At 40.9% G+C, this 26,723-nt stretch overlaps 1 protein-coding gene and 2 non-coding genes across 3 annotated transcripts; all 3 read left to right on the top strand.

Annotated features, from left to right (window-relative positions):
* The first annotated feature begins 2,232 nt into the window (after window positions 1-2,232).
* Window positions 2,233-2,314, top strand: trnas-uga (transfer RNA serine (anticodon UGA)). Its single transcript has one exon. It is a non-coding gene; the product is annotated as a tRNA-Ser (tRNA).
* Window positions 2,315-5,972: 3,658 nt separating this feature from the next.
* trnam-cau (transfer RNA methionine (anticodon CAU)) lies at window positions 5,973-6,044 on the top strand. Its single transcript has one exon. It is a non-coding gene; the product is annotated as a tRNA-Met (tRNA).
* Window positions 6,045-21,529: 15,485 nt separating this feature from the next.
* LOC127534343 (uncharacterized) lies at window positions 21,530-26,540 on the top strand. The gene is made up of 8 exons (XM_051949299.1): window positions 21,530-22,271; window positions 23,635-23,813; window positions 23,960-24,093; window positions 24,572-24,723; window positions 24,840-24,989; window positions 25,108-25,202; window positions 25,334-25,604; window positions 26,233-26,540. The coding sequence occupies exons 1-8, from the start codon at window positions 22,083-22,085 to the stop codon at window positions 26,434-26,436; spliced, it is 1,374 nt and encodes a 457-aa protein (XP_051805259.1). The 5' UTR covers window positions 21,530-22,082; the 3' UTR covers window positions 26,437-26,540.
* Window positions 26,541-26,723: the final 183 nt, after the last annotated feature.

Here is a 26,723-nt window from a genome sequence, read left to right as displayed (position 1 = left end):
ACAAGATGTCAAAGAAACGTCAAGAAGTTGCTGTATTTTTTGTCTGCAGTATGGCTTCTATGTAACAGTAACAGACCCACAGCACTGGTGATCGAAAATAGGACAATTCTAAAAAAACGATCGCTCGACGCATACAGAAACACATATGGTTATAAATAGGAGGCTGCTGGCTTAAGGAGATGTTACTGAATATGCTTCATTCGACTTTAGTATAGTTTCATCGCCTAAAAAGCGATCGGTAACACATGACAACACTGAACCAAACCGAAAGTGTAGAGATCGCTTCACGCGAAGGATGCGACACTAAATCAATATCTTTTGGTAAATAAGCTCAAAGTTGGACATACTAAACATGCTAAACTATTGAATAGTTTACCTGAAGAAAAGTGGGAGCCACAAACACAATCTCTGCTGCTTACTGGGGTACAATTTTTCCTGTTGATGGCTGAAGCCACCGCCATCTTCTCTCTCCTGACATCGGTATTCGGTGAAATTCCAAGCTTGATCCCTTCTCAAAACGCTTCATACAACCAACAACTACACACGCTATTACCATTGTGGTAAATACATGTGCAATTTCATTCATGAAAAGCGATAACGGTACGTATTTGTTTCAAACCCGATACCGTTCTCGTAGCAAGCCGTTATGTTACTGCCAGTTCTTGCCAACCAGTAACAGTCTTGTACCACGTGACCATAGCAAATGACGACACGCTGGCGTCTCCCATATGCGAGACCATTACACAGACACAGTTTTCCGCTCATAACTTTCCTTGTAATGCATAGATTTCGACATGGTATGGCTCACTTGAAAGCTTACGAGGTCGTCTTTTGATTACACTCCCAAAGAGATGGTGTCAATCAGTACAACAAGTTTTAGGGACCCTTTTCCTGCAACTGTTTGTTGTGTTGACCTGTTGTGATGTCAGGTTTCTCTGATCACCGTGATAAGCAGCTTCTAAGTTTTATTTATTTAGTCTACTGATTATTCATTTTTTGTGCCGCATTTCCATATGGAATTAACATCTTTGAACAATTATACGCGTATAAACAAAGTCCGCTAGCTTGATGCTAATTCCTATGGGAAAACCCATTGATATGCTAACGGTTAGCACTGCGGTCGCGGAAAATAGTACAAGATCAAACTCAACGGCATCGTACTTGCTCAATTCAATAACACAAACGGGTAAGTAATTCAGTACTCACAGGCATAGATTTTCCTCACTCTGAGAAAAAAGGGAACAACAATAACAGCACATAGCTAGCACAAAGTTGGAACCATGCCTAAATTCTTCAATTTACTTGTGTTCCATGCCTGCATGAAAAAAAGCTAGATATAATATTGATTTCATTAACTGCTCATCAAAAACAATATATCCTTTTCTAAGTTCAGTATGAGTTTATTTCTGAAACCCAATTTGTCATCTCTGTGTGCACTTCTCCAAAGATATAGCCACAGACTGACAACATCTTGGTATCATACCATGGGTTTCTGCTACAATATCTGGTGAAATCTGTGAAAAGTTCCATGGAAAGGGCATACTCACTTGTGGAATGTGATTCCTTGTGCCCTTGTGTTTGGGTTGCGTTGTATTGTGCAGGGGCTGCTCAGTGGCGTAGTGGTTAGCACTTTCGCCTTGCAGCAAGAAGATCCCTGGTTCAAATCCCAGGGTGGGCCTGGGATCTTTCTGCGTGGAGTTTGCATGTTCTCCCTGTGCATGTGTGGGTTTTCTCCGGGCACTCTGGCTTCCTCCCACAGTCCAAAAATATGCTGAGGTTAATTGATTACTCTAAATTGCCCGTAGGTGTAAATGTGAGTGTGCTTGTATGTCTGTATATGTAGCCCTGCGACAGACTGGCAACTTGTCCTGGGTGTCCCCTACCTTCGCCCGAGTCAGCTGAGATAGGCTCCAGCACCCCCTGCGACCCTAATGAGGATAAAGCGGTGTATAGAGGATGGATGTATTGTGCAGCCCCAGGCCGCACAAGACTGTGGCATTTTGAGCTTTTTGGCAATCGGTGTGTGATAAACACGCTTATCGCTGGTTTGTTTACTCCCGCTTGCTCCCATTCCAAGATGGCGGCGCACTGACGCATCTCTCATTGGCCGGCGAGGCATCTAGTATATCTATGGGCTGGAGTCTATCTCAGCTTAGGGTGAAGGCAGACTTCACCTGGACACGTAACAGTCCATCACAGGGCCACAGAGAGAGACAGACAACCAAATAACAAGCTGTGATGGCCGAGTGGTTAAGGCGTTGGACTTGAAATCCAATGGGGTTTCCCCACGCAGGTTCGAACCCTGCTCGCAGAGAATGAGTTTATCCTTTAAGGTGAAGATGTTAAGAATAAAACTGCAGAAGTACATTCCAGAACCCGGATATCTTGGAACACTGGGAGTTGGAATCCGGACATTCCAGAACCCCAGACAGAGGAGCAGTGAAAGCTTGTTGGGCCCATAACCCAGAGGTCGATGGATCGAAACCATCCTCTGCTACACCAACATCTTCACTACAAACTCTGCACCAAGAGTTTGACTGGAATTGTCTCATAAAACAAGACGCAGTCCAACAAGCTCATCAGGGGCCTGTTTCACGAAGCAGGTTTAACAAACTCTGAATTTAATCCTCAACTCTGAGTTGATCTACTCTGAGATAGGAAATTCTGAGTTTTCGGTTTCACAACGGCTGATTTGAGTTGGTTTAATCAACTCAGAGTAGTTTCACTCGGAGTTAAGCGTGTGCACCACAACTTTGAAAAGACAGCATCAATAGAGCCATGATATGGCGAGTTTGAACACGTTTTTAGAAAGAAGGGCAACACTGCTGCAGCTGCAAAAGACAGGGAGACGGTGTGGAGAACACTGCTGCCCAGGTCAATGCCTAAGTTTAAATGTAGTCCTTTGTAATCGTAATAATATTACAGGGAAAAACCGTTTGAATGGTAGAATACTAAGTTATTTCATATAGGTGAAATCCTGAGGGGGAGAAGCGCACGTGGCAGCAGCTTAAGATGAAATATAGAAACGTCGTTCAAACAGGTCAGACCTCGGCATTATTTCATGGAGGTACTTCATGTTGATCATGTTTTACATTGTGAAGTAGCCTAAATATTAAGTGGCTGTTTGACTGTGCAGTTGTTTTATCCACACCTAGCCTAAATGTCTGCATCCATATCATGTTCTGTTAAATAATTAAGCTTATTTAAACTAACACAGACTTCTGCTCAGCCAACAGAAAGAAAGTAGATGCCTGTAAATCAGGTGGTATAAAAGGTCATGGATGCATATGTCAGGGTAGAGACTGCGATTTGGTAGAGTTGGAGTCTCTACCAGTAGAATTGGAGTTTCTACCAGTAGAGATTGCGACTGGAGTCTCTACCAGTAGAGTTTGCGATTGTAATCTCTACCAGTAGAAACTCCAATCCTACCAGTAGAGATGGAACTTTAAATCTGACCCCTGACCCTAACCTTAACTAACCCTGACCTTTAAATCTGACCCCTGCCCTGACCCTTGACCCTAACCTTAAAAGTCTAACCTTAGCCTTGACAAATCTCTACTGGAGATTGGAGTCTCTACCAGTAGAGATTGCGATCGCAACCTCTACCAGTAGGATTGGAGTTTCTACTGGTAGAGATTGCGATCGCAGTATCTACTGGTAGAGACTCCAATCGTAATCTCTACTGGAGTCCGATTGGAGTCTCTACCAGTAGAGATTGCGATTGGAGTCTCTACCAGTAGAGTTTGCGATTGTAATCTCTACCAGTAGAGATGGAACTTTAAATCTGACCCCTGACCCTAACCTTAACTGACCTTGACCTTTAAATCTGACCCCTGCCCTGACCCCTGACCCTAACCTTAACTGACCCTGACCTTTTAATCTAACCCCTGCCCTGACCCCTGATCCTAACCTTAAAAGTCTAACCTTAGCCCTGAAAAATCTCTACTGGTAGAATTGGAGTTTCTACCAGTAGAGATTGCGATCGCAATCTCTACTGGTAGAAACTCCAGTTCTACCAAATCGCAGTCTCTACCATGATATATATATATATATATATATATATATATATATATATATATATACATATATATATAATTTAGCTCTCTCTTGTGTCTTTTTTTGTCTTTTGGCCCCTTCACACCACAACAGACCTTGTAACTGTAAGTAGACAATACTCCAAAGATTTATCCAAATGGTAGTTTAAGTGTGCTGAAACATGTCACTGATCTAGGATGAAGAGGATGAAACTGTGACTGCTGCCTTTACAGAGGGGGCTCAAGAAAGGCATATAGAGGTATGTTACTGATAGTTCTCTTCCCATTCACATTTAGGGTGGAATATAGAGTGTGACATTTCGCCTACACTGAAGTATTGCACATTCTCATCTTTTTTTAACAGCATGGCTGGACAGCAGCAGGGTGGTTCCTCAACTTCCACTGCACAGATTGACACAGTGAGATGAATGTTCAGGAAACACCAGAGGTTCATTCCATGGAATTCATGTGCAACTGTATAATTTAATGTCCTCTATGTATTTTCAGTAAAACGGATTTACAAACTGCATTTGCTGATAAAAATAAAAATAAAAAGGTTAGGAGGGCAGATCTGGAAATTGAAATACTGGAGCACAAGTTAGAGGTGGGTGATGGTCACAGGTGAATTATGTTAACTATTGGAACATTAACTGAACGATTTCTTTTATTTGTAGGAAATAAAGAAGACCAAATGAATTGTGTATCATGTCTTTATTTGCTGTGGTGGTGATGATGGTGACTTAAACTCTAAAGTGATTATTGCATATGGTTTCTCTGACTGCTCTGCTGTCCTGGATAGCTGCAGGTGGACGGGGTCATCATCTTGGTCTTCAGTTTGTAGGGCAGGGTGTTGCTCTCCTCTAATAGTGGTAATATTATGAAGAACAACACATGCCACAGTAATATCACAGGCCCTCTCAGGGGTCACCATGAAAAGATGTAGGCGCTGGAAACGGGCTTTCAACAGGCCTATGGTCATCTCCACCCGGGCTCTGGTCCTGCAATGAGCCCGGTTGAAGTACTGCTGGGGGCCTGGTTCAGGGTCAGGGCATGAGGTCATCAGCCTGGGTTGGCATGGTAACCCCTGTCACCCAGCAGAAGGCCATCAGACTCTCCTGTAATGTATAGTGGATACATTAGAGTATATTAAAGGAGGGAGACAAGTGAATTCTATTGTGAAAATCTTTAGGCTGCTGACCACGCTGCAGTCTGTTGCTCAGGTTAGACTCTCCATAAATCCTGGAATCATGTACAGACCCAGGCCACGTGGCCTCCACATTAGAAATGATGTATGAAGAATCAGATATGATCTGACAGTGCAGAGAATGACAGATGTGGAACTATGATGCAGTCTTTAACATTTAGAAACCGTAGTCAGTCTACTTGTAGCCTACCTGCACATTTATGCTGTGATTGGACTTCCTTTTCATGATGTGAGGCAGCTGTGATGGGGATGTGTGTGCATCTATGCAGCCAATCACACTGGGAAATCCTAAAAGAAATTAAAATGACTAATCCCAGTCTGAGGTTGCAGCACAATGATATTAACAGAATATGATTTAAAACGAATTTAACAGATCTCTACATCATTCACCTGCAATCGTGTGGAACTCCTCCTTGAGGCTCTGACAGGTTTATGTCCAGGGAAAACCACAATGAGTAAAAGCCGTTTCAGGGCCAGGAACACTTTTCTGACCGTCCTGCATACAGTTGTCTTACCGAAGTGCTCTGCATCTCCGTCATTATATAAAAACTTCCATTTGCACCTCAACCGCTGCATACTTCCTACCGACCTTGCACATCCTCTTTACAGTGTTTCCAGAGAAAGCAGTGCGCAAAGTGGAACACACACTCACCTCCCTTGTGCGAATCCGCTTGATAAAGAGAAGATGCTCCTCTCTGATCCACCACCGACCTCATCAGGAGATCTCTGACTGGAGCAGAGTGGCGCAGCGGAAGCGTGCTGGGCCCATAACCCAGAGGTCGATGGATCGAAACCATCCTCTGCTAAACCAGCATTTTCACTACAAACTTTACCAAGAGTTTGATTGGAATTGTCTCATAAAACAAGATTCAGTCCAACAAGCTCATCAGGAAGTCAGTGCTGAATGTTTACATCATAAGATGCGACACTTAAATGGAATAAAACATGTTGACCCCAATGGAATCCTGGGTTCATGTCCCGACCTTGACCTGGGATCTTTCTGCAGCTAAATGTAGCCGCTGGTGATAGCATCGGTGGCTAAATGTCGCCGCAGTCGCTAAAATGAATTAGTACCGGTGGATAAATGTAGTTGTCGACAACTCGACGGCCAACTAGCCCTTGTCACTATCATTAGTTACCACTAACGGCGCTACGACGCCGTTAGTGGTAACTAACATTAGTTAGCCTAACATTAGTTAACACCGTCGGTGCTAATGTTCGCTAGCTCTGTGGGCATTGGCTATGGTGCAGCCAATCAGATTGCCAATATGTTGTAGTCACCCAGATACAGTAGTGCTTTTGTTTCTGATTGACTATGGTGTAGCCAATCAGAAGCAGAAGCACTACTGTATCTGGGTCAATCTTAACACAACCACTAATGAAAAAAACACTTCTGCTACAACCGTCGGCATTCCCCGGAAGTTTTTCTTTTACGACTGGATCATGATCATGCAGCCCGATCTCACGAGGATTCGTGAAACTGTCACGTAAATTTTTGTTTCGGCTTCGTGCGCACCAACACGATTTCGTCATGTTTTTCGTGCCGCTCACCACGAAATGCACACCAATGTATTTTAAACGGCGGACTTTTCGTGCCACTCAGAACGTATTTCAAAAGAATGTGTATATTATATTTTTAATGTAAAACCGCGGCGAATCCAACGCTATATTTTGCATGACATCGTCCCTAAACATAACCCTAACCATAATCCTAACCATAACCTAACCATAACCTAACCATAAGCCGGTGGTACACTTACCAATTTGCATAGGAATTTCAAGAATGTCCAGCGGCCGGTGGCCGCAAACGCGATCACACAAGCAGTATACGCCGATGGACAGCTTAGATCGTCATGAATCCGCCGGTATAAACCACTTTCAGATGTGATTACCACAGCGAAAAACATTTCGTGGTGAGCGGCACGAAAAACATGACGAAATCGTGTTGGTGCGCATGAAACCGAAACTAAAACTTACGTGACAGTTTCACGAATCCCCGTGAGACCGGGTTGGATCATGAGCTACTAGCATCACAGAAAACACTGGAGTATGCGACCAGAGTAAGTCCTACATTCTCAAAGAGAAGCCCGTGCTTTTATTTGCTTCAACTGCAGAAATAACCCGGCATATATTTTGGACAGGTGTCCATATTAGACCAACTTTTTATTAATTTCATGCAGTTCTTTTGACTAGACATTTCAGTCACCACGCATTCTATAAGTTTTATTCCGCCTTAACTTCAAAATGAGGGCGTGCCCAAACAATGTCCAGACATTTCCTGTTGCTCTGCTCCATAGGAGTTGAGTTGTGAGTAAAACACTTGGGGATGTCATCTTGGACTTTGGGAAACACTGACAGACATTTTTCATCTTTTCTGACATTTTTAAAACAACTACTACAACAACGAATCGATAAAAAAAAACATTAATATTAAAAATTATCGATTTGTTGTGTCGTGTTAATACGCCACGATAAATGTCTTTTATCTTTTGGTATTTAATAGATGGCGTACCTAAAGAAATGGAGGCGGCGGAATGCTGAATTGCATGCAGTGGCACTGAGCGGTGAGGAAGATGATCGTTGTACTGTTGATGCAGTCAGTCAAGGTTTAGGAGAAGAGCTGGATGATGCAGACATTAATGATACAGACATTGAGGATGAAAATATTGTGTGTGATGACCAGCAGTCTGATAGTGACGGTAATGGTTCAGAAAGGGGCATCTCCTCATCAGATGAATCCAGTGATTTGACTACTGATTTGGCCAAATGGGCTGTTAAGAACAAAGCACCATGCGCATCTGTTGATGAGCTGCTGTCTGTATTGAGAAAACATGGACATCAGCTGCCCAAAGATGCAAGAACACTGTTAAAAACTCCTCGCCAAGTAGAAGCATGGGAATTGTGCGGTGGTCAATATTTCTATTTTGGTCTTGAGTCTGGAATTTCGAAAATATGTTCACAGTCTCCGGATGAGTTTCCCGCAGAAAGTGATGTCGTGCTAAATTTCAACATAGATGGTTTGCCATTGTTCAAGTCATCGAATGTCCAGATTTGGCCAATTCTTTGCAGCGTGAAAAGGTTTCAGTCATTTATTGTAGCCATATATTGTGGCAGTGAGAAACCAAATTCTGTAAGTGATTTCATGTCAGAGTTTCTTCATGAACTTACCAGGCTGCAACACGACAACATTTCATTCCAAGGTGGAAAGCTAAAGGTAAAAGTCAATGCCTTCATTTGTGATGCCCCAGCTAGAGCTTTTTTGAAATGCCTTAAGGGACACAATCCATACTTCAGTTGTGAGCGATGCACTGTTGAAGGACAATATGTGAACCACAGGGTTGTGTACAATTTCCAACCACAAGAGAAGATTTCCCCAAGGACGGATGAGGAATTCAACAGGCAGTACTACGCTTCCCACCAGAGTGGACGCTCACCTCTGGTAGATGCAGACTTGCAGGCCATACAGTCATTTGTGTTGGACTACATGCATCTGGTCTGCCTAGGAGTGGTTAGATGCATACTGGTCTTCCTCAAACAGAGTCCAAGACAGTGTAAACTGTCCCAGAGACAAATTAGTGAAATTTCATCCACACTTGTCTCTCAATGGGAAACTGCCGAGGGAATTTGCCAGACAACCATGAAGTCTTGCTGTTTTGTTACAGATGGAAAGCAACTGAATTCCGACAGTTTTTACTGTACACCGGACCTGTTGCTCTCCGTGCTGTGCTGCATGAGAGCTTCTACAACCACTTTCTGACACTGACTGTTGCCATGTCCATTCTTTTGAACTCTGATGATGACACAAGAAAGGCATGCATTACCTATGCAGAAGAGTTACTCATATATTTTTACAAAACATCAACTAAGCTCTACAGTCCCATCTTCGCTTCGTACAATGTCCACTCTCTTACCCACTTAGCAGAAGATGTTAGGAATTTTGGAACTTCTTTAAATGAGATCTGTGCATTTCCCTTTGAGAACCATTTGCACAAACTGACGAAATGTGTTCGAAATGCAAAGAGCCCCATTTCACAGCTTGCTAAGAGGATAGCTGAAATGGATAATGCCAAAGTTAGCACAACACCAGCACCACAGCGGACATTGGTGTCAACCAAAAAGAAGGACTCCTGTTTCCTTGTTGGAGATGGCTATGCCTTTGTGAAGGAAAAAAGGACAGATCAAATGTGTGTGTGTGATGTGTACCGCCTTGACTGTTTAGAGAGTTTCTTTGACACTCCGTGCGACTCCAAACTTGTCAACATAGCCCTTCTAAGGGATGAAAAAATGAAATGGAAAACAAAAGCTCATTGAGCAGAGGGATTTGAGGAAGAAAGCTGTATGTCTTCCATATGGAAATGGCTTCGTTCTTATATCAATGCTTCATGGTGGTGAGAGGTATTAAGAACTTTCTGCGAATACTGGATGTGCCACACTGGATAGCACCTTGCCCCAGTCACCCCCATGGGACCACCCCCACTCTGACACTCACAGACACAGAATGGATATTGAGGGACAGGACAGTGATGTGTAAGTATTAGCGTTAGACTATAACAAACAAACTTGTCATTTTGAACATAGACCTCGCTCTGTGGAAATTTTTATACTCATAGTGTATGTAGTATATGTACATCCTTAGCAATATAAGCACTTGGGCTGCAACTAATGATTATTTTCATAGTCAATTAATCGGCCAATTATTTTCTTGACTAAGTGATTAATATTTGTTTGTTTTTAAATATCAGAAAAAATGAAAAATGTCAATCACTGTTTGCCAGGATGTCGTCCCCAAATTTTTTGTTTTACTCACAACCCAAAGATACTAATTTTGATTGACTTTTTTTCTTAAAATTGCATTGTATTTACAATTGTAAATGACCCAAAATGAGTAATCAATTATCAAAATAGTTAGTGATTAATAATGAATTGATTAACCATTGAAGTTATCTTAGGTACAATTTGTAATACTTGATCCATTTCTAATGTGTTTGTTATTACTGCAGTAATATATTGATATAAGATGTGATACTGAAAATATCTCTTTACCACACATTAGCAATATTTATTTTCATGGTAGCTTTCACATTGTGTTTATTTTTGTGTGTCTGTTGTATAGTGTAAGATACTAGTAGCGCAAGAACAATGTGGGCCAGAGCTGTATGGAGAGAAGGTGATGCTGAGATGGAGGAAGTCATACCATCCTGTTGGCTTAACAATGGTTGGGTATTTTGGCCAAATCAAGGATTGAAAAGGGCCTTGAAAACCTGCAAAAATCCTGAAGATGGATGGATGACATTTCCTCTGGTGAAAGTAAAAATTCAATCAGGTATGTAATTAGAAATTTTGTTTACATGATGTAAATTGCACACCTGTAATAAGAATCCATCTGGTTTCTGGGACACGCAGAGTTTGCTATTTGTTTATTTTTGACTTCCTGGGCAAGTTATCCTACACTATCTCAGTCTTATAAAATCTGTACTTTTTATCATAAATTCTATAATACCTGTTTATAATAATGTCTTTCAGATAACCAAAAGAATGTGAAAAATATGATTTCACAACCACTGCTGAACTGAGCTGTTCAGAAGAGGAGCTGTCAAAGATTCCTGAAAAGAGAAAGCCAAAGAAAAAGCTCTATCCTGACTACCAAATGGGTAGGCAAAAACATTGTCCCACTGCAGGCATTAATTAAACCTTTAAACTCACCTCTGTCCCAACATATCATATTAAATTTGGATATAGAAAATTTAAAATGGCTTGTCACATGTACCCCTGAGTCCTCTCTCATTGATTTATGAATATGCATGTCGTCACTGACTTCACACTCTAAAACCTCTCTTCTGGTTCTCAACTCTGTTCCTCAGGACCCACTGTCCTGCATGTTTTAGATGTGTCCTGCTCCAGCACACCTGATTCAAATGATCAGCTCGTCATCAAGCCTCTGCAGAAGCCTGATAACTAGCTGATCATTTGAGTCAGGTGTGTTGGAGCAGGGACGCATCTAAAACATGCAGGACAGTGGGTTCTGAGGAACAGGGTTGAGAACCATTGAATCTAGCTTAAAAAATATATTGTATAACTTATTGCAGATGATCTTCCGGCCAGTGATGTGGATAGAGTGGCTGATGCTGGCCTCCAAACATGAGGCATACAGGTATGTAACAGTGATTTTTTTTTAAAAAGTAGTATAAACAGTATGCTCTATGAGGAAGCTTTGTATAATGTGGCTATTATGAGCATAGTTGTGCTTTCTTTAAGAGGAAACGTAACTTAAATTGTTGGTACAGTCGCTGAAAAAGCTAAGTTGGCACTCTAGTGTTCATCCTAAGTCAAGTTCCAGAAACTTGCGAAAACTATACTATGATGTATTACAGCTGTTTGGGAAGCTTGTGTTGGCCCATTGATCCACTAAGCATTTTATGTTTAAATGGCACTTTGTCACTTGTAAAACTAGGCATTTATTATAGTTAAAGTTACGTTTTGTGAATTAATAATGGCTGCTGTTTGTTCCATAGATGATCTCTATCCTTTGCCCTGTGTACCTGAAAAAGTTCAAAAGAAGGTGCAGTCTGGTAGGTGGTGGTCTATTTTTGCTGCTAAACATAAATTTTCTTGTTAACTCAACTTTAAGTGTTAGGGAGTTGTTCATAAACGCTAGTGCAGATTTGCTTACTGTCTTTTACTTACATTTTGCAAAAATGGTGTTGGTATTTAGTCTATAATTTTTCTTCATTAATCCAATGTTGTTCCACATGTAAAATATCTCCAAACCTATTGAGTGTGCTTAAAGGGTAACTTCATTTTTTTTCGACCTGGGATCTTTCCTATCTCTTTTCATACTTGTGAGTGATGGCAAAAGGGATTTTCAAGATGGCTCCAGTATTTAGCCAGGGAGGCAGCCTAGCAGCTCAGCTAACGAAAAGTATGGGGCAACTCTCCCCCCCGTGTCAAAGTTCACCCTCATGTGTTTTTTTTTTTTTTACAAATAGCGATGGCCAGGTAATGTAGAGACTTTCATTCATGTCTCCTCTCTAGTATGTTGTCAGACACTCGTTGAGACTATCCAAGCACGTCAGTGTGGGGAAAAAAGCACGTTAGGGCAAACTTTGACGCGGGGGTAGTTGCCCCGTCCTTGTCGTTAGCTGAGCTGCTAGGCTGCCTGCCCGGCTAAATACTGGAGGGATCTCGAAAATTCCTTTCTCCATCACTCACATGTATGAAATGACATATGAAAACAGACCCCAGGTTGAAAAAAAAAAAGTTCCCCTTTAAGATGCATGCTGCTACATATAAATTGTTTTTATTTGAAGTACAGTGGACAGATAAACTTCGACTGTACTTAATATGGCATGTGTAATCTATTCTTTTCATTAGCAGAAAATGGAGATACAAGCCAAAGCGGAAGCCTCATTGAGGAGTCCCTCTCACACAGCCAGAGGAGGAGGAGTCCCAGTTTGTCCGATGTCAGTCTCCAGACAGGTGATTGGTCAGACTGTGTGCTGTAGATATGTTGGAACTAAATGCTGTAGCCTAGAGCACACAGTCTGACCAATGACCTGTTTGGAGACTGAGATCAGTTGATTAAATGAGTCAGGTCTGGTGTGATGCTGCTTAGTTGGAACAAAAACCTGTAGCCACGCCGGCGCTTAGTGGAATGAGTTTGACATCGCTGCTATAGAGCATTGAATACCCTGATCTAAGCCATTAATTCAGTGAACCTTTTAACAATCTGCTTTAAGTTCTTTAGATCATGACCTATTGAAAAACAGGTGTTAATGTTGTTAATGATGTTTTCATCCCATTAGTTATGACCAAGGAGTTTAGAGAGAAGGCAGCATCTGAATAGTCACCCACCCAAGTCTGCCAAGAAGGGAGCAAGGTCTTCGATTACAAAACTGTGAAGTGAGGGGAAAAAGACAGGGTGTGCCATACCAACCCAATGAGGCCAGGGAAAGATCTGAGACTGCTCAAGTGTGCCCGCAAACCTCAACTCAAAAACTGAGGCCATTAAGCTTTCCTCTGTCTGAGGAAAGTAAGTAGACTCTCTACTGATTTGTAATAATGCAGGTGGTGTTTATGTTGCATTTCACTGAGCCTTCTCTTACACTTGTACTATGAAGCAAGCTCAACATACCCAGGTTATCTGTTTTCACTGAACCTAACATTGGCCATCTTTGGTTTACGTGTACTGAGAAGCTGGTTGTCAGCTGATGTAACTCTGGGTTTTCTTATCCGGATACAAGCGTGTTCATAACCCCAAATGCTACTTATAACAGGCGTAACTTAAAGGGGAACTTCGCTTTTTTTCAACCTGCGGTCAGTTTTCATATGTCCTTTGATACATGTGAGTGATGGAGAAAGGAATTTTCCAGATAGCTCCAGTATTTAGTCGGGCAGGCAGCCTAGCAGCTCAGCTAACGAAAAGTATGAGGCAACTGGCCCCCGCGTCAAAGTTCGCCCTAACATGCTTTTTTTTTTCACACACTGACGGGCTCGGATAGTCTCGAGTGTCTGACAACATACTAGAGAGGAGACATGAATGAAAGTCTCTACATTACCTGGCCATCGCTATTTGTTGTGGTCTGTGTCCCAAAAAAAGCACGTTAGGGCAAACTTTGACATTGGGGGCGGGAGGGAGTTCCCCCATACTTTTCGTTAGCTGAGCTGCTAGGCTGCCTGCCCGTCTAAATACTGGAGCTATCTGGAAAGCGAAGTTCCCCTTTAACGTAACTTAAATGTTTAACAAAACCACAGTGGTTATTGGGTTAAATAAATTTGTCTGTTACCATGTAACATCTGTACTCTCTTCCCTTTATCCTAGAATTTCAGAAGAAAGTCCTTCAGCTCCTCATCGAAATAAGAGATTCAGTAAAGATTGCTACTGGATCTACTGATGGGGCACCAATGCAAATAAAACCAGCAACTACACGAACTGAATTCCATGAACTGGAGGGTCGGCTGAAGGATGCCAATGAGGGTGCAAGCTTGGTAGGTTCGAAATGATGACACAGTACACAGATGGCTTTGGTCTTTGCTTGTTTAATTTTAGTATTAGCCAAGCTAAGATCCTCCTCAGTAGGTGAACAATTAAGTTTTGATGACTTTTCCACAAGCACCACCTTCAGACCAAAACGTATAAAGACATTCCACTGGTATGCGTCAAGCCAGTGGGATGGCAGCAGAAATGAAGTGTCTTTTGTTAAGCCTTTTTAAAATCTTCAGTTTACAATGAACACTCCTTACAATGAATTACTCCTTTTCAGCGAGCACATTTGAAAAGACTGGGTGGTGTAGATGACGTGGACATGGTAAAGTCAATGGCTGCGTAAGTATTTTTTTCAGCATACATTGTTCCATTATTCAACAGAAATATAAGTGCCATGAAATCACATCGATCTGTCTCCTACATTGATGCATCAAGCAACTGTCGTTGTCAGTTATGGTAAATGGACTTGCTCTTATATAGCGCTTTTCTACTCATCAGAGTACTCAAAGTGCTTTACAACAGTTGTTCCCATTCACCCAGACACACACACATTCATACACTAATTTGCAGGTTGCTAATCAACCTGCAACATCAGTCAGTATACATTCATACACCAGTGGAACAGTCACTGGTAGGCAATTTGGGGTTCAGAATCTTGCCCAAGGAAACTTCAGCATGCAGCCAGCGGAGCCGGGGATCGAACCACTGACCCTCCGGTTGGGGGACGTAAATCTTTTTTTTGTTTTTTTTTTTTTGTTTAATGTAATTGCATAAATTACATGGTATTCTGATTAAGGAATTGAATCAGTTGCAAAAAACTGCATACATCTTTACATACAGTAGTTTTCAGCAGTTTATAAGTCAATGTAATTTGGCTACAACTATTTTCTTACCAAAACTGTGATAGAGTTAGTGACTCTGGAATACTGGCTTGATGGCTCCTTTACAGACAGGGGCTCCGATCAGAGAGCAGGAGAGTTTCATCCAAAAAACTTTAATGACCATAGGTTTGACATTTACAGGTCAGAGATGAACACGTTGACAGGGAGGACTGACAAGTGGTTAAGTAGGTGTGATTCTAAAGAAACAGAATGACTTTTACAGTATAAGTTCTCAATAACATATTTCCCTACTTGTATTGTAACATTAATGTTGATCCAAAACAATTATATAAAATAAATAACATCAAGAATATTACGATTCTGGTTTATGCATAGTTTTATCCATTTAATACTCTCAAAATATAGCCTAGCCGCGCTAGACCCATGTTTCTGAAGGCACAAGGGTCTAGGCACGCTCGACAGGGAGGGAGGCGGGCTAAAAGGTTGTCTTTCAAATCCCTCTGCAGCAATTGGGTAGGTATACAACCAATCAACGCAACGAATAGGCTGACGTAGTTCCGAGAGCACCGGCGGATTGTGGCTAAGTCCCATTAGCTTCCCAACCAGCGGAGCCAACTGGTATATTAAGGATTTGCCATATCCCGTCGGCATAAGTCCAAATACGTCTTTCTTCTCAATGAAACACTTCAGTGCCGTCCTTTGTTTATCTTTCAAGTTGAATTTTAGCTTCAAATCTTTAAGGGCTGTGGCCAAAGCAGAGTCGAAAAATAACTGTTTATTGTGCGCAGGTTGTTTCTGTCAGAATCGTCGCACCTCCGTCGTCACTTCGTTACGCCCGCCTTCTGACTCTACACTTCATGGTGATTCGTCCGGCCAGTTTTAGGAGAATCCAGCCTCGAGCCTTGTGGAGGGTAACTAGACCCACCCTGGCAGAAAATTAAATTCGTTGCCGTGGATTGTCTAGCGCGGCTAGGCTACTCAAAATAAACTCTAGATCAGTTTTGGCAAGAATAAACAGTCCCGTGGTCAACCTAGCCATCTTGTGACAAAATGGCACAACTACAACATTACAACAGACACATGTAGACTTGTTTCGATCGTATTAAACAAATGAGTTGATACACAAGACTCAGAATGATTGGTACTTAACGGAAACATTTGTCATGCATTTAAGGTAGGTGTAGTAGTTTAACTACAATCAAAATATGACTTGATGCGACGTCAGAATATGGAAAATAAACTTAAGTTTCTATAAGAAAAAGGTGGTGGTACAAAGTTACAGAAATATCTTGCAGCATAAACGTTCACTAACTAACCGGTGTGACCATAACAGTGTCTCCCATTCTTTCAGTTGCTACCTTCCGTGTACACACACAAAGCCGTATGGGACACGAAGTTCTCTTAGAGACGTGCTGTAGGCAATACAAAATACAAATAAATTTCAGTTCAAGTAAATGGATCAATACCAATTAACTGCATCATGAATTCATTCATTTTAACGGTTTTTAACTCTGTTTTTAGCTGTAAATAATCCTGAAATTAAAGCTTTTAATCAATCATGTAAATTAAATTATGTCACCAAAAAATAAACAAATGTGACTTAAAGTTACAACAGTAGGAAAAGAGTCTTAATGAACAACATAAAGTAAGTCGACTGTCAAATGGTCCATACGTCCTGGACCACGGTGAAGAAAAATTTTCATAACACATGCAGATGATGAACATAAACATTCTTATATGATTTTGTAGCTAACATCTGATTTTTATCTGACAAAGTTCAACTCAAGTTCGGGCATGAACGCACACAACTGGAATCGGCTACAATGCACCCATGAATCATGTACTGAATGGACATCTTGTACGTGCAGGAAGTGATGACATCATCACGTTTCTTAAAGTGCACTAAACAAAACCCACAAACTTAAAGTCCTGCATTGACACAACAACTAGAACAGTAGACTTTCCTACAAAAACATTACATTCAACATTTTAAATGTATATACTTGTGTTTTCAGGACTCTCTCAAATGCCATGATGGCTCAGATGAGTTTAAAAGGGAAATGTGGGAAGCTGCCATTTTCTCAGTCTTTGCTTTGCCAGATAATCTGTGGTAAGTTTGTGACAGATCCCAAGGCTTTGTTTTTATTATTATTTATTTACAGTGATCTTTATAAAAGCAAAGAATGTTTGTCTTTCTCTCCAGTTGTGTTACATATTTTGAGAACCGCTCGTCTAATCTACTTCACATTTAGCAAGTGTGTCCGTGAGGACCCACCTAAGTGCAGGGTGAATTCAGTGCAATTTGGACACCTAACATATTTTATAGTAATACATTTCAGATAAACTGGTGAAGGCCTGTTCAGCAGTGGTGGGGGAGGGTTAGGATTAACCCTATTCATAAGGACATCAGCAACAACGGCATGATGTCAACAGCTGTGCACGGTCAACAGCAAAGTAAGACAGTTTTGTTTTTTTTTTTAGTTTCAGATGCAACGTGGCTGTTTATAAGCTCTTCACAACAGACAAGCTTATAAGGCCAGGAGTATCTCAATGGCCATGCCCGTTCAGTTCAGCTGCAAACAGTCTGTTTGCTGAAACTGATTTCATAGTTTTCCCTTATGCCTCTGTCTCGGCAATACCGGTTTTAAGTGAAAAACTGTACACAACCAGAGGAGCGTTAGATTTTAAGCCTGGTGAACCACTGGGAACCTACCAGGCTCTTTTGGGTGTGACATCCAGCATAGAGACTACTTGGGACAAGCACGAGAAAGGCAGCACGTGAACATGCTCCGTATCAAAGCACACATCGAAGCTCATTAATTACTACTAGTTGCCACTTTTATGTGCTCAAAGCATCATTTCTTTGAACGGTGTTTTTTGCCCTCACATTCACAAATTCCACAACATTAAGTCTCTCAACTCTGAGTAAAACCTTTTCTTTTTGCAAGTTGAAATCTTTTTGTCTGGACTGCACAACCGCCATATTAACACTAGTAAATCAAAAAATATATAACAGGCGGTACAGTGGTTAGCACTGTCCAGGGTGTATTCTGGCTCTCACCCGATGTCAGCTGTGATAGGCTCCTGAATATTGTAACTTCTAAACAGTATTGATATCAATGTCAAAATGTTGGTATCATGACAACAGTATTGTTGTGTATGTTTATATGTTAGCGCTCTGCCATTAGTGTTTATTGCACATTGTTAAAATTGGTATGAAGCTTTAGGATCAATATATAGCCAAATTATTTCCATCTTATATTGGGGATGATATGTTATTATTTAAGAAGGAAGGATCCTTTTGTGAATGTAGTGTTGCAGTTTTGAATATGATCTAACCTGTGGCTTGTTTTTCCACTTTAGATGCTGCCTGTGCCACATTCAATACTACACAGTCAAAAGTAATGGACACCATAAGTAAATTCTTGAAATATGCCCCAGAGAGGATGGGTGGTGGTGGCCGCAAAAAGAACCCTGACTCCTAAACAACCCCCCACAACCACCACCCCTACCCCAACACACACACACACACACACACACACACACACACACACACACACACACTCTGAGGTATGGACACTGGAGGACAGCGCCTCTCCTTGACTTCACACACACTCTGAGGTGCCCTTTATGCAGAGGAATATGTATGTTCTGCAGTTGATATATACGGTAAATATTATACTGTTTGCATCTGAAACATTACATGCCTTAAGTTTGGTCCTTTGTTCCCCACTGATCCTCCAAACTGGAGGTGTGTTGGCTGTCATCAGGTAATGATTATACTGATTATTGATCAGCTGAAACACAGGCTGATTTGGAGAGCTGACAGAACTGGAAATGTCGCTGTTGACAGTGCAGATACTGAGCAGAGAGGCCACTGTTGTTGCAGTTTTACTGTATAAATGTGTTTTATTTTAATTTGTTGAATAAAATGTATACACAGTGTGACAGAACACTGTTCCTTCTTTGTAAGATAAATTGTAACAACTCCTTTCCCACCTATTGTTCAGGAGGGTGACATCTTTTTCCACGGAAACTCAATTGATTGCATTCAGTGTTCAAAGATGTCTCTGTAAATGTACAGGAAAATCTGAGTCAGACTTGTCATGCTGATCCAATTGTAAAATGTTTCAATAAATTTGAATTTTGTGTATGCAATTCAAGCATTTTTTCATTACATCAAAATGTCATTGAACAGCGATATTTTTCAAAGCATCTATATGAAATTCCAGTATTGTCCCATCACTAGTGCACTGGCCTAGCCTAGCCATGCTACACCCATGTTTCTGACGGCACAAGGGTCTAGGGAAGCTCGACAGGGAGGGAGGCGGGCTAAAAGGTTGTCTATCAAATCCCTCTGCAGCAATTGGGTAGGTATACAACCAATCAACGCAACGAATAGGCTGACGTAGTTCCGAGAGCACCGGCGGATTGTGGCTAAGTCCCATTAGCTTCCCAACCAGCGGAGCCAACTGGTATATTAAGGATTTGCCATATCCCGTCGGCATAAGTCCAAATACGTCTTTCTTCTCAATGAAACACTTCAGTGCCGTCCTTTGTTTATCTTTCAAGTTGAATTTTAGCTTCAAATCTTTAAGGGCTGTGGCCAAAGCCGAGTCGAAAGATAACTGTTTATTGTGCGCTGGTTGTTTATGTCAGAATCGTCACGCCTCTGTCGTCACTTTGTTACGCCCGCCTTCTGACTCTACACTTCATGGTGATTGATCCGGCCAGTTTTAGGAGAATCCAGCCTCGAGCCTTATGGAGGGTAACTAGACCCACCCTGGCAGAGAATTAAATTCGTTGCCGTGGGTTGTCTAGCGCGGCTAGGCTAGCACTGGCCCTGTAACTTTAAAGTATTAAAATGAAATAAGTGGTGAAAAGTAATATGTTGAAACAAGGTCGCAGTTTTAATGTTGATTCATCTTTCAAAATCAAAACATAATCCAACAGTGATTCAGCCATGATCCATGACGTTGGTTCAGTGTTGAATAAACGTTGAAATGCCAGCTGAAGCCTCAGCCCAGGTTTTAATTCCTTGCTGCCCATTCTTCCTTTTAGTTATATGTTAACTGGTGTGTGTTATTTTCTTTTTTTAGACAATTTGTTAATAAACATTGTTAAATTGGACATGTCTCGCCCCTCCTGTGTTATGGAACTTGTGTGATCTGAGTTGGCCTAGTGACTGGAAACTCACCTGAGCTAGATTTACTGGGTGCTAGCCCCAGGTTGGCGTTGTCGAAACCATAGTTGGTCTGATTAAGTATAAAGATCCCTTCTAAATCTCGCAACACACAGATAAAAAAAACCTGACTATTCTGCAAGTCTGAGAGGCACACACGGTAACTGTGACTTATGAGTTTCATTTTGTTTCATAATTGTTGCCATTATTTATTGAAGTGTGTTGTATGGACAATTGATACAGTAGTGTCACAAGCTAGCATGTGGGACCTGTCTTAAGACAGATTACTAGCTTGAAAAACCTGTTGGAATCTATCTAATTAGCTACATTTTTTTGAAACTTTGTGTTGCTGACATGTTTGTTTGTCATTTATTTTCATAGTTTTCACAGTGTCGGCTGACTGGAGAGAGAAATAAATGTTATGAGACATCTGTATGATGTGTGGCCTTCTATACATCAGACCGGAGTAGTTACATGCATGTTTTAGTATTTTGCACTTGGGTTGTTGGAAATTTGGTGGGTGGGATCATTCCAATTCTGGAATGATCTATTTAAACTAAAATTGAAGATATATTTTGACTCCATTAAGACTTTAAAAGGTGTTAAAGCTACAAAAATGCTTTAAATTACAGTGTTTTGTAATGTAAAAAAATGCTTGTAATGTCTATTTATGTTATATTTAGTTAATTATACCGCTCCATTATGTCTTGCTCTGCTGGAACTATTTATTTGCCCATTGAGGATTTTCTCATTACTATTCAATTAGAATTTATATTTTTGAAAATATAATTTCTCACCTAAAGTGATCACATTTAAAGCACCCGTAAAATAAACAAATTAATAAAAATCCCCAGCCTCTGACGGCAGAGCAGCTGAGGTCAGGAACTAGTGCGCTGACTGGCGGAAGGATACCGCCAGTCAGCGCTGTTGATAAGACCGAGGTAACTCAGATATGGCTGCGCCTCCTGTTACCTGAACGAGACTCAGGTGATGAAACAGTGAAAATCAGCCGGTCAGTGCTCAGGTGAGCGAAGAAAACACCGAAGAATACCTCAGACAGAAAAGAAGCAGCTTACTGCGAAGTTACAACCAAACTGTGAGTCTGTGTTTACCTGAGCTCACATGTTCACAGACAGCTCAGTCTGTCATGAAGCTAGCTCACTACTGCCAGAGCATAGTATTAATTATGTGTCGGTGGTCATTTTGTATGGAATCACAGGAGTGCCAAAATAAATAGGAAATAAATGTGGAAATGTAAAGAGAATCAATAAAAGAATCAATAATAAAAATAAACAAATGTAGTAATATTCTTTTTCCATTTTGCTTTTGCTTATTCCATTTTGTCTTTGCCTTTTCTGTTTTGTCTTTGCTTTTTCCGTTTTGTCTTTGCTTTTTCCATTTGCCTTTGCTTTTGCTTTTTCCATTTTGTCTTTGCTTTTCTCACTTTGCCTTTGTCTTTTCCATTTGCGTTTTGCCTTAGCTTGAGCCATGAAGTAAAGGCAAAGGCAAAACGCAAATGGAAAAGACAAAGGCAAAAGGAGAGAGACCCGCCTACAGCCATTTGATTGACAGCTTGAGCCATGAAGTAAAGGCAGTCAATCAAATGGCTGTAGGCGGGTCTCTCTCCTTTTGCCTTTGTCTTTTCCATTTGCGTTTTGCCTTTGCCTTTACTTCATGGCTCAAGCTGTCAATCAAATGGCTGTGGGCGGGTCTTCCTGTCCAGGATGACTAGTCCATACCTGATCACACGATTCCTGCTGGACAGTGGTAGCTCTGTATACATGCTAGCTCTTAGCGCGGGCGACAGGAAGCAGTGTCACGGGCAAAACAGGGAAATATGGCAGAGGTGGACGAATTGAGAAGAGGAGTTCAACAAGAACTATTGGCAATTGCTCGGTATGTGGAGGAAAATTTTCCAACAGACTACATTTTAAGGTTGGTGGAAGATGCCATGGAAAGTCTTGGAGAAATATCTGCGTTGATGAATGCAGACATCGACGAAGCTGTGTGGCGCAATCTGGAGGAGGTAAGCGCCTTACCTAGTGTAAAATACGATCCTGTCATATTATCGGTCAGCTTTGCTCACAAGTTTTAAGAGGGACAACCGCTACACCATGACTGGTTCACATATTAGACATTCACAATACACTAATTAGCAGCCACGGCTGAAGTTAGCACCAGCTGCCGGCAGGGCTGGGCTCAGCTCACCCAAATGGACAGATTAGAGTCGAACCACACAGTCTGCTGAGGTGAAAAGTTGTTGGTACACAGTTTCATTCAGCAAGTTTTTGTGTTAGCGTGCACACACTCTCTGGTCTGTCAGTCTTGTTGTAGTTATAGGAATACATTATGAAACTCTCCAGCGGTAGCCTGTATCAGCTCTACATTCAATGATAGATTCAGAAAAGATATTATGTAAGGGATAATACCCGACGAGGCGTGAACCGGTTGCTTCCGCGAAGTTTTCATTAATTTCTGATAATGAACTCCGCGAAGGGCATTATCCCGCTTATACCATGGTCACTTGCGAAATAAATAAATATTAAATCAATTATTAATACGTAAATGTTGTTTTTTTTACCGTTAAAATCGTAAGTTTTTCACAAGTAGCGGCTGAGGGGACTATTTAATATCACTTGTTTTGACGTGTTGCCAAGGTAACCAGCTCTGGCCACAGACCCTGCAGCTGTTCTGAACCATATGTAGTAGCATGTCACAATAATACACCACATAGGTTAAAGGACACTATAAAACCACTCATGTTTTGTCTACTGTCTTGCCGTTGTGATAAATAAACTGAAATAACGTATGTTGCGCCACCATGTATGCAGCCTGTTACAGTAGCTCCTGACCATATACTACTTTTTTCGCACTTTATCTTATTATTTAACGTTATTATTTTTGTTGCTAGCAGTTATTAAGCAATTCTCTCTCCAAACATATCTGGTGGAGTGATTTTTGGTCCTTTTTCATCCTGCTGAGCTGAACAACTGCATGGATGCACTTTTTGTTTACACGAGAGATCAGCTGATCGCTCTGAGACTGGTCGGCATGATGGCCAGATCTACAGACATCCCTGAAGAGATGTGGAGAAAATGAACACCAAGATTTCCCCTAGGGGATAAATAAAGTATTTCTGATTCTGATTCTGTTAACGTGTGTTCTGAGTTTCTGTTGCCACGGTTACCAACTAGCATTTGAGCCAGCGCAATGATTTAGAACAATCAGGCTGTTTGAACTTCGTTAAACAGTGATAATGGACACCTATAAAGGACACCCTGCAGCTAATCAGAATCGAGTATTCACCCAGACCATGGTATAAACATAAATATGTTATACACCATATCATACGTAATTCTTATCCGGAGGTCATGTCTGTGGTTTCCTAGGTACGCATGCAACTATGTGTTGAAGCTAGGCAGTCAGGACCTGGACGACCTAGACTAGAAATACCGGTGGACATTATGGAGTCATACATTCTTCTGGGATTACCAGCTGCCAAAATAGCTGAACTGTTTGGAGTGTCAACTAGAACCATCAGAAGGAGAATGGCATCCCATGGATTGAAGTAACTATTTTATAGTTCTTAATTTTATAGTCAATATTGTTTACACAATAAGAATGAATTCACTAGTAACGTAGTCATCTAAAATGAATAAATGGATAAATAGATGTTCAGTTTTTACATCTGTCTGTTGTATAATCTTTTGGCAGGTTGTCAGATTTGTACACTCCACTGACTGATGATGAACTTGATGGCATTGTAGCAGACATCCACAGGCATAATCCCAGAGCAGGGATTAGGATGATCCATGGTCTTCTTAAATCACAGGGTACACATGTGCAAAGTAAGTACAGATGCTTGATTTTTCCAGATCAAAGTCACAATTGAAAATGTACCAAGTATACAATTAACAGAATGGAAATAAAAACAGCAGGCGATGCCATCAATTAAATATTTCAATATTGTCTTTGAAATACTTTAAAATGCTGTTAATAAAGATCTCCTTAGCAGACACGTTCCTAGGCCCTGGTAGTCATCATAGTGTTTAGAGCTATAAGGACAACATCAGGGCCTGAAGATCTGTCTGTCCCGAAGCATGTGGTAGCATGGTAATAAAAGTTATAGATCCTTTTATAATTGCTCCTCACATCTTGTGTTTCTGCATATACAGGAATAAAAAACTTGGAATGAGGAGCAACATTTATGGTTATGTCATTGGCAAGAATGATATAACTTTTGTCAATAATAAACTGATACTTATTGTTACTGGATAAATATTTTGTTTTCAGTTTAACTTGTATTTTTTTGTGTGTGTTATGCAGCCTATCGTGTGCAAAACTCTTTGCGAAGAGTGGATCCTGAGGGTACCCTAGCACGGCAAATATCCATGCATGTATTGAGGCGCAGGCAGTATAGTGTCCCTGCTCCAAACAGTTTATGGCACATTGATGGAAACCACAAACTAATAAGGCAGGTTGTCTTTGCATTTCTTTTGTTCTTTGTCGCATTTATGAAAATATTTTGTCTTTGTTCTATATCACTGTATAATTCTAAATATATATTTATAAGTTCAATGTCTTTTATAGACAGCGGATTGTGATACATGCAGGAGTGGATGGATTCAGCAGGCTTATTGTTTATATAGATGCAGCTACAAACAACAAATCCACGACTGTACTGGACAGTTTCATGTCGGCTGTTTCTCAGTACGGCTTGCCATCTCGTGTAAGATCTGATAAGGTAAAAAGAAGTATTGCATTAATAAAGAATTAATCTTCTGCATTGACATGACTAAAATAAAACAGAAAAAACAGCATTTTGCATTTGTTTTACCTAATTATATACTAATTCCCTGAAGGGTGGGGAAAATGTTGCCGTTGCACATTACATGGTGAGCCATCGAGGAACAGGCCGGCATTCCCACATCACTGGACGCAGTGTGCATAACCAAAGGTAATGTACGACTGTGGAACTAATTGCTGTCATGCTTATCAGATATATTTTGAAATGGTGAAAAGTAAATTCCTTCTGTATACATTCATTTGCAAAATTTGAACCAATTGTGTTTTTTGGTCAATCAACAGAATCGAAAGATTGTGGAGAGATGTGTATGGAAATGTCCTCGACTTGTTCCATACAGTCTTTCACAATTTGGAATTGGAAGGGTTTCTAAATCCTGACAATGAACTGGAGTTGTTTGCTCTCCAGTGGATCTATGTTCCACAGCTTCAGCAGCACCTTCAGGCATTCAAGGAAGCCTGGAATCACCACAGCTTGAGGACAGAGAGAGGCCAGTCCCCCATGCAACTGTGGCTTAGTCAGCCACGTGAGGGAAATAATGCTGATCCACTTCAGGTACAAGTCCCCTGTAGTACTTGGAGTACTTGTGTGTGGGGAAAAAAAACTTCCTTGTGTGTGTGAGCTCACATGCCAATAAAACTTTTTGCAGTTGAGAAAATGTATATTTCTATTTCAGAATTCATTGAACGTGTCTAAGCATATTTAACTAATACCATCTAGAACCATATTCTCACACACTGCTAGGAGAACCTAGATTTTAAATACATACTTTGTTTAGTAACTTAATTCATATATACAGTATACTTTGTTAGGGCTCCAATGAAAAAAGGTCCACTACTCACACAAAGTTAGGGACATTCTGCTTTTGGATGAAATTTCAGAATATACCTAAATTGCACCATAGCATTTACAGGTGAACTTAATTTGACCTTTAAACCTTTGAATGGCAACTGTTGAAAGTTCTGGTGCATATTGAATAACGTGCTGTTCTCTAACAAGGTGGTTAACTGTAAAAATCACAAGATCCTTGAATGAATCCATGAATTGACCATTAAATGTTTGGATTCAGTCACAGTTTAAACAGTCACCACAACATGAGAGGTTGTGGTCAAGCTGTTTAATTCACTTTTAAGGAATACACACTTCTCCTAAAATAACTTTTCAAATTATGATTTCTCTTCAGGTTGATGATGGTTACGGTGTAGACTGGACAGGACCTCACAACACATACCCAGAGGGTGTCACTGTACCTGATGCACAACTACCCCGGCAGCTTACACAGGCTGAAGTTGCATCATTACCCGATCCGGAGGTTCCTTTTTCTGCTGCACTACAGGCATACATGGATACAGTGAATATTATTAAGGACATTTTTCAGCAAATCTAAGCGTATACCAGTTGACTGTACCATAATCATAACATTATAAACAAGACCTTTAAAAGGACATAAACATTGCAAAAACCACTTGAAATGTTTGGTGACTATGACAACTTGTGGATTTATAATAAAAGCCTAGCAAAACTTGTCTCTGGATCTGGAGCTCAACGTCCCTGTTCTGCAGCCGCTGACCTGAACCCCTTGCTATACTGCCAACCCAAAAGCGATTTTGGATTGTTGGGTTTTCTTCATCCTTATAAGTGCTATGTGATGATGTGTTGTAAATATGCACTATA

Source organism: Acanthochromis polyacanthus, chromosome 6 (genome assembly GCF_021347895.1).
Source record: "Acanthochromis polyacanthus isolate Apoly-LR-REF ecotype Palm Island chromosome 6, KAUST_Apoly_ChrSc, whole genome shotgun sequence".
NCBI lineage: Eukaryota > Metazoa > Chordata > Actinopteri > Pomacentridae > Acanthochromis > Acanthochromis polyacanthus.
Note: the sequence above shows the minus strand (reverse complement) of the source record. Positions and strands in the feature narration are given on the sequence as shown.